We start from the raw sequence: 14,620 nt of genomic DNA, 5'->3' as shown, positions 1-14,620 counted from the left end.
ATGTCAAGAATGTTTCTCTTTCAAGTAAACTTTCTCCCCTTTAAAATTGACCTCCTCTTTTTGTACAAGCCGCCCCTTCTTTTGAATTCAGTAAAACTTTGAAACCCATTATTGTCAAGGGGGTGTGGCCACTGTATTTTTATTTTATACCCTCCCCCCTAAAAAATTTATGATTTATTACCATTTTGCCTTGAAACGCAAAAAACAACTCGTTTTACAAGTTAAGTTAACTGGCTATCATGGACTATTTATTCCGTACGAGTACATGATATATAATTATCAAAATTTCTCTTTGATACATGTTTCTATATATTCTACATAATATATATTATTTTTTTCAATTTATTGTTTTTAACTTAATTAAATTCTTTTCAAAATTGGAAATATATGTGAAGAAACAAGATTATCTTTCAACCTAAATTCAACTAGGAGATCTTTCGTCTCTATTGGTACATAATCAGTACTGCCTATACATTTGAAATATGTGTACCTTTTTCATACCCTGTAAAGTAACCAAATTCTTTCCATCGAGAGTGAATACTGCAAAATGCGAATCTATCCTCTTTTTCTATAACTATAAATGATATGCCTCCCGATAATAATTCGATTATTTCTACTGAAAAATAAGTTTCAAAATACATGAACCCAAAAGCTGCCTCGGAAATGCTTAGATAGAGAGATTTACAACGCTGAAAATGCTTTGACGGATGCTTATATCCTAAGCAAAGTTTTAGAGAAATTTCGAAAATCCTGCCAAAAACAAACAAATTCTGAAAATGAAGGCTCAAAGTCATGTTTAGCTTGTGTTTAAATTTTTGCCATATATGAGTCGAATATGCTTATAAAAAAACATGTAAAGGTCTTTTCTATCACTACCCCTTACCTCGGACTGCGAAAATTAACTCTCGAAGTTGTCCAAATTCCCAGCTGGAAATACAGAGCTGTTCCTATTAAGTATCTTAATCGCTCCTGGCAAATCGGAACAGCTATGTTTTTTTTTATCTCCAGCTGGAAATAGAGAGCTGTTCCCTTGAAATAAAAAGATTGCCCACTGGCGTTAGAACAGATAGTTTCCTTTTTATCTCCAGCTGGAAATAGAGAGCTGTTCCTGTGGAATTACAAAGTTGCTCCTGGCAAATCGGAACAGCTATTTTAAGGAACAAAGCAAAAAGTTCTTTTGTAGAGCTGTTCCGGGCAATGTGGGACTTTTTCTAGAGAAAATTTACTTTTCCAGCTGGAAATTTGGAGCTGTTCCGAAGAAGCTAAATATGTCAACTTTTTAGAAATATTCTCCTGGCTGGCAAATCGGAACAGCTATTTCGCCTTTTTGCCCCGGTGGCTGCTTCTGAATATATAACATATTGAAATCGAAATAATTTGGTGCCGAATTATTTTTCTTTGCTGGGACCTGAACCTTTAGATTTCAACTGGGACCTGAACCTTACTGAAAAGTTGGGGGACCTAAAACTTAGGGGGACCTAAATTTGTTGGGGGGACCTAGAATCCCATTCGGAGCCATGAATGAAAACTTTTAGTGTAAACGCGCCCACAATAACGTTATTGAACATCAGGCGTGAAAAATAAAAGTCTTAATAGCTTTTTTATAGTTGGTAAGGACTAATTGATAGCTCTAATTTTTCCGAGACTCTTCTTAATTTTGAAAAGTTTAGGTTATTTATGTCCATAAATGGTAGAAACGATTGACTGGGCAATTCAAATTCTTGGATAGTTATTTAAATACTTTGTCCCCGACAACGTAGAATGTTGAAATTTGGCAGAAAAGCATTTTAATTTTTCCCTATTTTGCATTCAGTCTTTCCAGTCTTTCTCTCTTTTTATGACATTTTCGAACGTTTTATTATGTTATTTAAAGATGTCAATTTCATTGTTTTTTTCTCTTATTACAAAACGTTCGAATTTTCTTTCTCTTTTGTTTAAAAGAACCTTCTTTTTTATCTGTTTTTATCCCGGGGGGGGGGGTACTTGGGTTGGTGAATGAGGGGTATGTGTGGACGGGACCTCCGAAAACCGACCCTTAGAGAGACCAAATTTTAGTGAAAAAGTGACCCTTAGAGAGACTTTTTCGAAAAATTTTCTCTGATTTTCAAAAATTTCCTACCCTTAGTGAGACTTTTTTGTAATTTTTTCTCTAAAAATCAAAATTTTTCTCTAAAAATCGTGATTTTTCCCACCCTTAGAGAGACCACTTTGAAATTTCCTGATTTTTGTAACCCTTAGAGAGACTTTGAAAGGTGAAAAACCCGACCCTTACCGTCCGCACATACCCAGCACCTATTTTTGCCTAAGTACCCCCCCCCCCCCGGAGTTTTTATATATGTGAGATTTAAATAATTATTTGATCAAAAACTATTTTCTTTATGCTCGCTGCTACAGAAGAGATATTTTGCTATCGGATATCTAAAAATATTCGACAGTGCGTTTTGCCTAGAGGTGGACGATAATTAAAGATATGACATTTTAAGATATCTAAAAAATTTTCCTTTCAAGGTTTTTAAAGTTATTCTAAATATTTGCGGTATTGAGGTAAAAAAAACTTGCCTTTTGGATTGGAATTTTTGAACCAAATATTATGTCAAACCATCTTTTATCTTTTTAAAAATATCTTTCACGTTTAGAACCGCAAGTGGTGGAAATCAAGTTTAAAACCAAACGTATATTTGGTACTCGAAAGTTGACATCAGATCGTTTGAAAATATTTGCTTGTCAAACAGTTGGATACCTCCATTGTTTAGATTTCGGTAAAGGCCCAAAAGATTGCTTTTTACATCGTCATGAAAATGAATGCCGAGAAGTTCGTTCATTCCCGCGCCCACCACAACTTTTTGGTTTCAAAGATGAGGCAAAAAGACGTATGTAAACGTTTAAATGATCAAAATTTAATGGATTTTGTAATTCTTTAAGATTCACGAGTGGCACCAACCCGGGAGGGGGGGGTACTAGGGATTGGCGGATGAGGGATATGTGCGAACGGGACCTCCGAAAACCCACCCTTAGAGAGACTGAATTTTGCTGAAAAGGTGACCTTTAGAGAGACTTTTTTGAAAAATTTTCTTCCATTTTTGAAAAAAGTGGTGCCCTAAGAGAAACTTTTTTATAATTTTTCACTTAAAATAAAATAAAATTCCTAAAATCGTGAATTTTCCGACCCTTAGAGAGACTAATTTAGAACTTTCTGATTTTTCCGACACCCAGAGAGAATTTGAAGGGTGAAAAAAACCAACCCTTACCGTTCGCACATACCCAGCATCCATTTTTGCCTAAGTACCCCCACCCCATGGGGGCACCACTGATCATATTTCTTTTTTCGGGCTCTGAACGGATCTGATAGATATAAGATTTTGCTGTTATTTTTGCTAGGAATTTATTTTAAGCAGGATTTTGGAACTTTATGGAATGCTAGAAGCACGCCCCAATCGGCATTCAAGGGTATTATCTCTTACACCCCTTCTCACAGGCCCACTGTGACCCCTTGCAACTGGAAAACTTTGCCAAAATATTGTCCCCGTTTGAAAATTACCCTTCAATATTTGTCCCCACTAAAAATAATCAAACAAACCAATCCTCACTGCGAAATATGATATGCTATTTTTCCCATTCCCATTGAATTTTCTGATTTGAAAACAAAAGAATTGAAAAAAATATCAATCCCCATCGAGTTTCACTGAAAAAATTCCCCAGGGTCTGTGAGAAGGGGGCGTTCTCTTGGTTTTGAAATGAAAGAACACCTTTTAATAGAATTAGTTTTATAGGATAAAAACGTTTCATTGTGAGGGATATAGATAGAATTTTAGACATTGTTTTAAAATATATAATCAGATCAGAAAAAATGGTATTTAGTGACTTGATCTTTTATGTTTTGTCATCCGTGGTATTTTGGTTTTTACATTTGAAAACCACACACTAAGAGCACTGAGGTGTGACGAGTTTGTCCTGATCTTAAAGGTTTTGTCCCGGGGGGGGGGGGTGCTCCGCTGAGGTTCGAAAAATGGACCCTACGTGGGACTCTAAATTTGCGAAAAAGTGACCCTGAATGGGACTGAAATTCCAAAATGTTCTCAAACTTTCTACTTTTCCCAAAAATTTTCCAAAAAAAGGCACCCTACGAGGGACTGATTTTTCTATTTTAGTGTTTTTGCGACCCTACCTGGGACTAGTGGAGGTTAAAAAAGGTACCCTGACCAGCGGAGCATCCCCGTAACCCATCTTGTCCTAATAACCCCCCCGGGGGTTTTGTTTTTGAATAAGAGTGATATCGTTTGCTTACTCATCGATTTGTCTAGACAGTATACACGTTTTTTTATAAGAACAAACTATATAAGAACATAAGGCTTCGATGGCCGAAACGTTAAGAACAAGTTAAGAACTTGTGTTATAATTTGAAGCCATTATTCAAAGTTTAAAATTTTTTTTAAAACATTCAAGCAATATATTTCGGTGGTATCACCATTCTCAAGCTTATAAAAATACAAGTGTTCTATCAGATTACACAAATTTCTATCTAAATCTAAAAATTCAGTTTTTTCGAGAGTAATTAAAATTGGGTCGTTGTAAAACATGGATTAGCTCCATGGAGTACCTAATGGAGTACCCCCTAAAATACCTGTCAGAGCGATGAATATCACAAATTTGATAATCAACCTTTTCCACCAGCTGTAAACTTCCAATTTATAGCAATCAAAAGAATTTCTCAAGTATTTGTTTGTGAAAAAATGGCTACCATCATTTCTGACAGTAAAGCTCATATAGCGCACGCTCTCTGCTTAAATATCTTTGTTGATTCTACAATTAACAGACCAGATTTAGCTTGCAGAATAGCTCTGATTAGTCTAGCAAGCTAGACGACTAATTCAGACATATTAGAAATTAGAAATAGAGCAAAAAAGTAAATTTTAGTCGTCTAGAAACCTTTGTGCACTAACCCCAAACAAAAAAAAAGTGTCAATATCGCAATTAAATTTTTTTTCCGCTCAAAAAAAATTCTTGATAATAAAATGTGCGTGGATTTGTGTGTTAAAAATGTTTCATTTGAGTTGATTTTATTTTGAGAGTTTGTTGTTGCTTAATAAATTGTTTTCTCACTAAGCAAGTTTCTGCGTAGCTAGGCCCGGTATCTATAAGGCTGGAACACCGGATTCTTCCAGTCGTTTATACAAACTAAATCCCGTATTATTATTTGTGTTTATTATTAGTATTACATGTATTATAAACGACCCCAGTCTAAGCTCTGATATATCAAACACTTTATAATAATACATATAATATCAGTGTAATTGTATATAGTATTATGTGTTATATTATCCATGTAACACCAGTAGGGCACTAGAACTTTCTTAAGCAATATTTTTCTTTTGTCCTTTTGCAGTTTCGTAGGAAGCATTTTCATATTGAGGGGGCTGAAGTTTAGTGACACCGCGAGGGCCAACCATGGTTTGGCCCGAGGGGGGGAATTTTGAAAATTTGAGCTCTAGATTGCTTGAAAATGCACTCAATTGTGACAATTATGACAAATTAAAAAAGAAAAACTTTGCATTTTGCAAAATAATAATTTTTGAAAAAATTATTGGGGGGGCATAGCCCCCCCCCCAGTTGCTACGGCACTGCTTTTGTCAACAGATTGACTTTTATAAAGAAAATATTGTGACAATCATAGAATACATAGCTTATCAACCCATTTCCAAATAGAATTTTTATCATACTCAATGTGATGCAGGTAGTATGACTGGATATGAAATGGCAGTTGGGGACAGTCTGTGTGAGAGAGGTTACAGAGGGGTTTTAGAGCATTAAATTATTCATTGTCATTTCATTGACAAAATACACTTCAATTAACAAAATATTAAGACAATCACAATAAATGGAGTCCGCCAACTTATTTCTTTGATGTGACAATTTCATACTCAATGTGATGCAGATGACATGAAAGGATATAAAAAGAGACCAACATGAAAGCCACATTCTTGCTACAGAGTGGTTTTACAAAATTATACAGGTTTTTATTTCCCTCTCGCGGCGATCTAAAATCTGGTCTGCAATATTTTTAGAGTACTCCAACGGAGTACTCCGTGGAGCTACTCCATGTTTTACAACGACCCATTAAAATTGATTAAAAACATTCTAAAAACAAAGAAAATGCATAAAATATCTAAGTTAAGAACATGGCTTCGGGGACTCAATGAAAACACCAAATTTCTTAGGAGAATGGTCAAAAATATTTTTAGACTTAAAAGTCAAAAGTTAAGAACATCACAAAGCTTCAAAAACTTCAATTTACTCGCGCTACAAATCATCCTAAATTATTTTCTAATTCGTTAATTCAAAAACTCAATCAAACATAACTTCATTTATTTTTCGTTCAACACAATATCTTTGTATATCTTTCTCGATATAGCAGCCGTCTGGTTATACGAACATGAGCAAGATGAAAAACCAAATAATTAATAATGAAAAACATATATAACCTTTGCAAATCTTCATAGTAGCATAGTAGAGTCATCCTCTCTCAACCCGTTAACAGCCAAATGCCATTAAATGAATGAAAAATAGATTGTTGACGGCCTCTTCAGTACGCGATGTCAAGTTGGATATGATTAAAAACTCCACTGACTCCAGCATGAAAGCAATGATAAGAAAATATCCAGTACACTCGCTTACAAATCATTCTTCTGTGTTTTGTTATTGTGATGCTGGAGCGTTATACAACCCTGTCGATGCGCCAGACTGCCCGGTGCTTTTTTCGCTGCTAAAAAGTATTATCAAATTACACCGCACAAAACTGTCTGGTGTAATATTTATCAAAATTCTTGACACGGGACAAATACCAGACTTCTTTAAGCCAACACCGGAGTTTCAAACCTGGTCCTGTGTTAGGATTGTCCAATGGTAAAAAGTTTTTTCTCATTTGACACCAGCCATTTTGTGTCATGTGCTTCAGTAAGGTCACTATGCTGGCAGGGTTGTAACCTTATTCAACCTGACATTGATTCCTAGATTGATTCCTTGATTTTGATTCCTTGATTCCTACCACCTATATTCTAGAATATTCTAGAAGAACATGTGGAGCATTTTGAACACGAAGAACGAGTGCCGAGTGTTAATTTTTAGCACTACCACCACCTCGAAAACCATGGAAAACTGATTGTAATACTTTCGCTATGTGAAATTAAAAAATGGTGAAATTTAGAAAAGTTTTTTAAAACATCCGAATGCTTCAAAAAATTTGGATGTTCTTATAAAAAAAAATATACAGTTGTTCTTTATAAGTTTCCCATTTCCGCACTAAGATTCCTTTGCCACTTTACAAGTGGAAAAAGACCAGGACTTCCGGTAAGTGAAAATAATGAGCTTCGGAAAGTTAGGCAGCTTCGTGAGTAAACACAAGATTTTCCGTACCATTAGATATAAACACTTTTCAATCTAATGCTGGTTTTACCGGGAAAATAGTGGAAAGATTCCGGAAAAATGACAAGAATCTTAGTGCAGAAATGGAAAATTGATAAAAACGAATTTTATGTACTCGTTATAAGTCTTTCTGATAAACGTAAACAACCGCAGTCAAATAAAAGTCTGTCTCAATATAATCTGCAGTGGAGACGAAAGAGGCTTTAACTTTCAATAGAATTAGAATGAGATAATGGTTTTGTCCTTGTTGAAAAGACATATAAGAGTGGAATATTATGAAAATATTAAGGATAGACCATAAAACGAAGAAAGTGGAAATGACCGGAAGAAATATATATTTTAATATCATTTATTTACATAATTAATTTATCATCTCATTACCAAAATATTTTATTACTGTATCTATCCACAGTATTAATATCGTCTACGCAAATAAATCTAATATAAACAAGAAAGCCTAAGTGGCGTAAAGGCCCAGCAGTGTTGGCACTGTCAGCATATTTTTCCGCTGCAGAATCGCCATGCAACAGGAGCGAATTTTTTCAATGTATAGACTCGAGTCGGGCGAGCAATAATGATTTGATTACTTTAAACTTTTTTCCACTAATTAAGAAAGAAAGACTTGACCATATAAGTTGAAGGTATTAATTATATGTGGTTTTTTCTATACGCATGCGCACAATAGAAAGTCAGATAGTTCGATTTTAGCCTGGAATCGTCGATTGAGAATTGCGCGCATAGGCCCCGAAAAAGTCGAATTTCTTCGACCAGCTGTGTTTTAAAGGCCCATTGCGCTGCGCGCTGGGCCAAATATACAAATATTAACTGGACCTTGCAAACCACTCCCAGAAAAGTTTTGATGTCAAACATAAGGCTACTTTTCTGTCAACCTTTTTTGGTTACAGCAAGTCAACTAATTTTTTCTACGGTGACATGGTATATATTTACTTTTATAAAGAAAGTTTACTGGAGTTTCTATTTGAGAGAATTTTCAGTGCTAGATTTATATATAGTTGATTGGAGAGATTTTTGGTCACTGGGGCAAGCAAGATTTTGTATCGAAAATCGCTTATGGATTAAAAGGACAAAGATTAAAAATTTTTAAAAGTTTTAACTTGTGTCTTGGGTTCTCCCTTATATCAAATAATGCCCAACTGTGTGATTAAAAAACTAAACACTCAGAATTTTGGCATCGCTTTTAGTTCCAGATCTGCTTTTTGCTGAGCCCTTTGCTCAGCCGAAGCTTCGTCTCAGCACCTTTGCCTTTTTAGGGCTCTTGGTAACCCTTGGCTAAAATTATATGTACAAAAGCTTTAGATATAATATAACAGAAGTTTGATTTCGGATGTTAATAAGGTGTGTATCTCGTCGTATAGTTGTTATTATTCATCATTCTGTTCTGAAACGGTTGTGATTGCTGTTGATCTTGGTTCTCAAAGGGTTGGGAAACAATGTCATTATAGAAACTGTTGACCATAAGATTAGCCTGTGAAACGGTTACTTGTTGATTGAGCTCAGGATTGAGACCAATGTAAGCGTTACTGTTTGGTAGCTCTAGTGCTTCACCTATGATAGAAGGTATAATAAAATTGTTGACATTTAATGACCCAGCTGGCACACAACGTTGTTTCAACGTTCATCTAACGTTTTATGGACGGTGTGAACGTTAGATAAACGTTGAAACAATGTTGTGTGTTAGCTGGGGACAAATTCGGTTTCAAATCAAAATTGGCTATTGAAGTTCTATACACCTTTTCGATCGTAGTCGCGTGGTCAGGCGCATGTCACTTTATCATCTAATTTACCACCCTATACTCGTTTTCTTTACCTCAGATCCACATTCCCACTAGGAGCTGACGAAGAGTGGCATCAAAAAGTTTTACTCAAATTGGGTTTCTTTTCAAAATTCTTTACAGGGTGTCCGGAAAAAAAGTATCGAGTCGGACCACATCACTTCTACAGGGTGTCCCTAATTAAAGTATCGAGTTTGAACATGCGATTGAGTAGAAAGTTTTATGTGCATGTTCACAAAATTGTATTTTAAGCTCTCCCTCTTTTTTCTTTGTCATTACGATTAATTTATACGTTGTAACTACCTTTTGTAATAAGCCTGTGTGATGGAGAACGTTCTTATATTTTAGCGATAACACACACAAACTTTTCTACTCAATCGCATGTTCAAACTCGATACTTTAATTAGGGACACCCTGTATAGGAAGAAAGTTCTTTTGTGTGTTTCACTAAATTTTCAAATGTTTATCAAAGTTTTTCTCTGTGTCATATTAATTGTCATGAGACATCTTTTATCATTAAAAAACTTAAAAAAAAACAATTCTGAATAGCTTTAACGTCATGAAAATTGTAAAGAAAGTTAATTGTTTTTAATAATAATGACTGTTGTAAAACAATTGTTGTGTTGATATCTAAGGTCCCGAATACTAGGGGGGGTCTGAATAAAAGGGGGGGGGGGTCCGAAATTTTTGCAAAATATAATAAACGGGGGGGGGGTCTGAATAAACGGGGGGGGGGGTCTGAAAATATTTAGAAGTTTCCTTTTACCTTTTACCAAAATTCGAACGTTCGAAATGGATTAAGCCTGATTTACACTTCAACTCAAAAACAAAAAACTAAAAAATTAATAAACCGGGGTATATATATATATTTTCTTACATTTTGCTAAACACACGCAACAACCTTCTACTCAGAATCATATGTTCCAACTCGTTCCTTTTTTCCGGACACCCTGTACTTTGATTAATATACCTACCTTGAAAGTTTTGATATGCAGGTAATGTTTGTTTACTTCGATTGATGCTGAAAATTAACCAAATACATTAAACACGATGATGCAATTTTGTTCGAATTCTTATGAAATTCATACAATTATTTTAAAGTATTCGGTGTAATTCAAATCTTTAATCTCTAATTTAAAGAAAGTCCCTTGTTTCTTGAAGATCGAATTAGAGAGAGTCGGTTGTATTACCTGCTTTCTGTTTCGTTATCTCTGAAACCTTTCGCGAATGGGTTACTTGCGATTTTTAGCTGCGTGATCTGAAAAGAAAAAAACGCGACAAAAAAAATCAATAAAAAATTCTTAGCCAGGCTAAGCTTGACCGTGAAATCTGATGAAATATTCTTTTGTTTACTAAAGTTTTGCGAGGTAATAATTTTTCAAACTACGATCATAGTCTCAGATTAAATTCAGTACAAACTTCAGAACCGGGCTATGGGAACGTTAATTTTATAGCAAGGGCAGCTAATACTTAGCCTGTACCAAACTCTTTTTCGCTGACTAAAAAGATAACGCAAAGTTCAGTTTGTTACAGGCTAGGTAGCAAGGCAAGTTTTTTCTAAATATAAAAAACGCCCGTGGTTGCGGGGTGGTACAGGCTAGCTGATGCTTAGCTCACATTTACTTTTTATTTCAAAAGGGAGTGTTTTATAAAGATGCCGTATAAAATGAATACGCATACCCTGTGGTTCTGGTAGGCTGTTACTGCCATGAAACTCGTTTCCTCAAACGTGAATTGTCGTACAAGCTCGGTACGAAGATTTTCAATTCTCGTCTGATGGTCGGGATTCGGTACATCTTCGTCACAAACGACAATGTGTAGTCGTGGTTGGTATTTATGCATCGAATTCAAGATGATCTGTAAAGTTAAAAGTTATAGCAGATGATGATGAAATCTACTCTGCCAACGATTGGCCTTGGCTTTCGAAATTATTAAATGTATACACGCAATTTTTATAAGGATTGTGTTTTTCCATTTCGTCATCTAGATATTCCTAGCTTTTTGGGGAGAATGACCCTAAAATACGGAGTAAGATTGAAATTCAACCTAAATCTGGGGGCGAGACTATTATCGGTAATTTACAGATAAAATGCTCGAAACATGCCATTCTTAGGATCTGTTTCCAAAGATGTTGATATTACATCCTGAATATTCTTATAAATAAATTGTGTAATCTCAACGGTCATGTTAGATGGTTACAATACACAGTTAAAAGATTTAAAAGATTTTTTTAAAGCAATAAAAATTTCTTACATGTCCGTGTTTATCAGTTACACTATTTGTTAGTTTCAATCTGTCAAATGACACTGTTTGTTTCATCCAATGTTCTCCGGTGTTTGGTGATTCCGTATGAACATGCACCCGACCTGGTACAGCTGGATCTGCTTTGCCAGCTACTAACCATTTTGAACTGTGGAATGCATATCTAAATATGAAACAAAAAATGTCTTTTAAACCCATTCGCTAACAAATATAAGTATACCTTGTATGAACTTATTTTGGCGGGAACTAATTTTGGCTGATTTGGCGAATTTAGACGAAATTCGCCAAAATTAGTTCCCGCCAAAATTAAATATTTTGCTCATTCGCCAAAATAAGTTTCCTTGCCTAAATAACCCCTGAAATTTATCAAAATTGCTCAAAATAAGGCAAAATAGAACAGATTTACGCTGTCATTCGCCAAAATTAGTTCCCGCCAAAATTAAAAAATTTTACTATTCGCCAAAATAAGTTTCCGCCAAAATCAAAATTTTTTAGGATATTTGCTGCCCGCCAAAATTAGTTCCCATCAAAAAAAGTTCCCTTAAGGTACTCGTAGCAAGAGAGGGGCCAAAAACCGGTTATAACTTGAAAACAATTCCCTTTTAAACCGAAGCTTTTACTTGCATTTATTGTTTCTACGTCGAATTCTATGTGAAGGCGACTGGTCAGGCCAGTCAGGCCACAGTAGCCTTTTAATGTTAAGTTTTTAACGTTTGTCAATTTTTCTATTTCTAGGAGAATAGGGCAATGAACTTTTTAAATTCAATATAATTATGAAACATAGTAGAAAAACTTTAAACAAGAGGGCGTTCGCCCTAGGCATGGTGAATAGAGATTTGAAGGTATTTTGAACTACCCTTATGGAACACACAGGTTTTAAAAATCTAACGGGAGCTTGATCACGGCTAGCCTATTAGACGAAAATCGCTTTTGTATCGCGAAAAAAAAAATTGGTTTGTGGGAAGGTACTGGCTAGATCACGGCACCATTTCTTTTTTTCATTTTGCGCATCGCTCATCGCCAAACTAACTCTCACACATTTCACACCTAGATTAACACAATAGGATTGAATCAGCGTAGGGAACGGAAGTGTAAACATGCCTATATATTTTATAGTTGATTGGTGCGAAATGTAAAAATACCTATATCTTTTATCGTCAACTGGTGCGAAATCCATGATTAACATATACTTCGTTTGTGGTTCCATGCCAGATATTCGAATTTGAAACGTTGGAAACATTCGCCTGAAGAAAATTCAATCAAAAGGGAACAAATGGATTTAAAATGTGGCCATTTCTTTATAAGAAAGTAAATTTGCAACCGCAGTTTAGGATAATCCGAAAGCTTCCTTTCGCTAGGGGAGAGCACCACTCCTTTCGCTGAATTTCTCCACTTACTCTTAATCGTTTTTTTGATTTTGGAGCATCAAGCAAAGAGGCATCAGGCAAGTACCATTTTGTACTACGTAAGAAGTCTTTGTGTGACTCGTCCGGGAATTTAACCACACGAGCTTGCGCACCGTAACTGGATGCTCTACATTCATGCTACAGTCGCCTAAACCTTAAGATTTTGGACTATAAAGATTTTTGCCAGAACACCAGCGTTTTTGTTTGTTTATTTAAAGATACTGAAATCAGGACCTGGACCATCAGAACCTTAAAATTAAAAGGTGTGATTGAGAGTACTATATATACCTGCCAGCTTTGGTCACAATCATTTCAGTACCGAATTGGTTAAATTCGTCCCACAGCTGTTTCATTTCAAGATCGACTCGAATTTGTGATAGCTGTGAAACCATAGCTAAGGTTCTCGTTAACGCCATAGCTTGGATACTCTGTTGATATTCGGCACATGTTCTTTGTTCGTTCGTTTGCGTATTGTCTTGTGATGACGTCATCGTACTAATAAATGGTCGTTGCTCTTGCTGTGAACGGCCGCTGCAATTAGTGCTGTTGCCATAGATACTATTACTTGATTTGTTTTCACCATTTTGTTTGAATGCTCGGACACCAGTGCCGGCATTCCGCAAAGTCTCTGAAAGTAGCATAAGAATACTGAATGTATTCTGTCTATGTCTATATGCATTTCGACAGCAAATATGAACATACATTTTATCTTGAATTAAAGCTGGAATTAGGGTTACTCTACAGTAAAATCTTGTTAATTCTAGCTTGTATTCTTTTAATAATTCGAATTAATTCTCAGCCCCCGTAGAAGGTAAATCCATCGTAAAATATCCTCCTGTAATTCGAATCTCTCAGTAATTCGAACAAATAAGACTTCCTGTTCGAGATCCGAATTACTGAGAGTTAACTGTATAAAATTATAAAAGTATAAATTTCAAATTCGATCGAGAAATGGAATTTATTCAAATTATAGAGAGCTACACTTGCAAAGATTTAAAGGTTTTATTTTTACTTAAGTGTTTCCGTTTTATATCAGAGACTTATTCCATATCAGGACAGTGTCTGTCTAATTGTAATGTTATGCTGATATAAGCAAAAAAATAAAAAAAAACGTTTTTTTTTGTCCTCTTTCTGACAATTCTTGCTCCACATTCGTGTCAATCCAGTTTGAAAAAGTTTGTGAATTAAAATTGATGAATAAGCAAACGATATCACTCTTATTCAAAAACAAAAATTTTTAAGAAGATACCTTCTAAGTCTGCCTCTAATTTTTTGTAAGCAGCTAATCCACTAACTCCACTGTTGGTTACATCGTAATCGTTTCCGTACACAAAATTATTCAAGTATAATTGATGAACACCAGCTCTTCGTGATTCCAGTAATTGTGCGATTGAAAATGCGTTAGCTTTCTCTGATAGGTTCATGATTGAATCCATCTCAATGTGAGAATTGAATTCCTTTTATGTTCGGTCTTTTCGATGACCTAAATGTTAAGATTAAAATAGATTAGGTTTGTCAATGGTACTATATAATTGTCATCCTCAAAATTTTCTACTTTTTATTTCCACGAGTGAGGCTTTCGAAAACTCTAAGTTAAAAAGTCTGATTTTTACGGTCGTTCCGAGGCTTATTGAGTTCCAAGGTTGAAAATGAAATTATTACACGTTTTTTTTTAAGATACACACTTTTAAGAAACATGAGGCTCAGAATGCCTAAAAACTAAAAAACATCTAACAAAAA

At 35.2% G+C, this 14,620-nt stretch overlaps 1 protein-coding gene across 1 annotated transcript; it reads right to left on the bottom strand.

The window, feature by feature from the left end:
- Nucleotides 1-7,737: 7,737 nt before the first annotated feature.
- LOC136818454 (T-box transcription factor TBX10-like) lies at nucleotides 7,738-14,359 on the bottom strand. The gene is made up of 8 exons (XM_067074794.1): nucleotides 14,130-14,359; nucleotides 13,169-13,508; nucleotides 12,617-12,718; nucleotides 11,466-11,637; nucleotides 10,893-11,069; nucleotides 10,403-10,470; nucleotides 10,187-10,233; nucleotides 7,738-8,985 (listed from the first exon to the last, which is right to left on the bottom strand). The coding sequence occupies exons 1-8, from the start codon at nucleotides 14,314-14,316 to the stop codon at nucleotides 8,768-8,770; spliced, it is 1,311 nt and encodes a 436-aa protein (XP_066930895.1). The 5' UTR covers nucleotides 14,317-14,359; the 3' UTR covers nucleotides 7,738-8,767.
- Between the last annotated feature and the right edge of the window lie 261 nt (nucleotides 14,360-14,620).

This window comes from Clytia hemisphaerica, unplaced genomic scaffold (genome assembly GCF_902728285.1).
Source record: "Clytia hemisphaerica strain Z4C2 unplaced genomic scaffold, Clytia hemisphaerica genome assembly, whole genome shotgun sequence".
Taxonomy (NCBI): Eukaryota; Metazoa; Cnidaria; class Hydrozoa; order Leptothecata; family Clytiidae; genus Clytia; species Clytia hemisphaerica.
Note: the sequence above shows the minus strand (reverse complement) of the source record. Positions and strands in the feature narration are given on the sequence as shown.

What these genes read in the sequence shown, in the direction of transcription:
- LOC136818454 (XM_067074794.1), bottom strand. Translation starts at nt 14,316, where the DNA reads ATGGATTCAATCATGAACCTATCAGAGAAAGCTAACGCATTTTCAATC. An exon ending in ATTAGAGGCAGACTTAGAAG is followed by an intron (nt 13,509 to 14,129) that starts GTATCTTCTTAA and finishes TGCTACTTTCAG; the next exon opens with AGACTTTGCGGAATGCCGGC. An exon ending in ATTGTGACCAAAGCTGGCAG is followed by an intron (nt 12,719 to 13,168) that starts GTATATATAGTA and finishes AATTTTCTTCAG; the next exon opens with GCGAATGTTTCCAACGTTTC.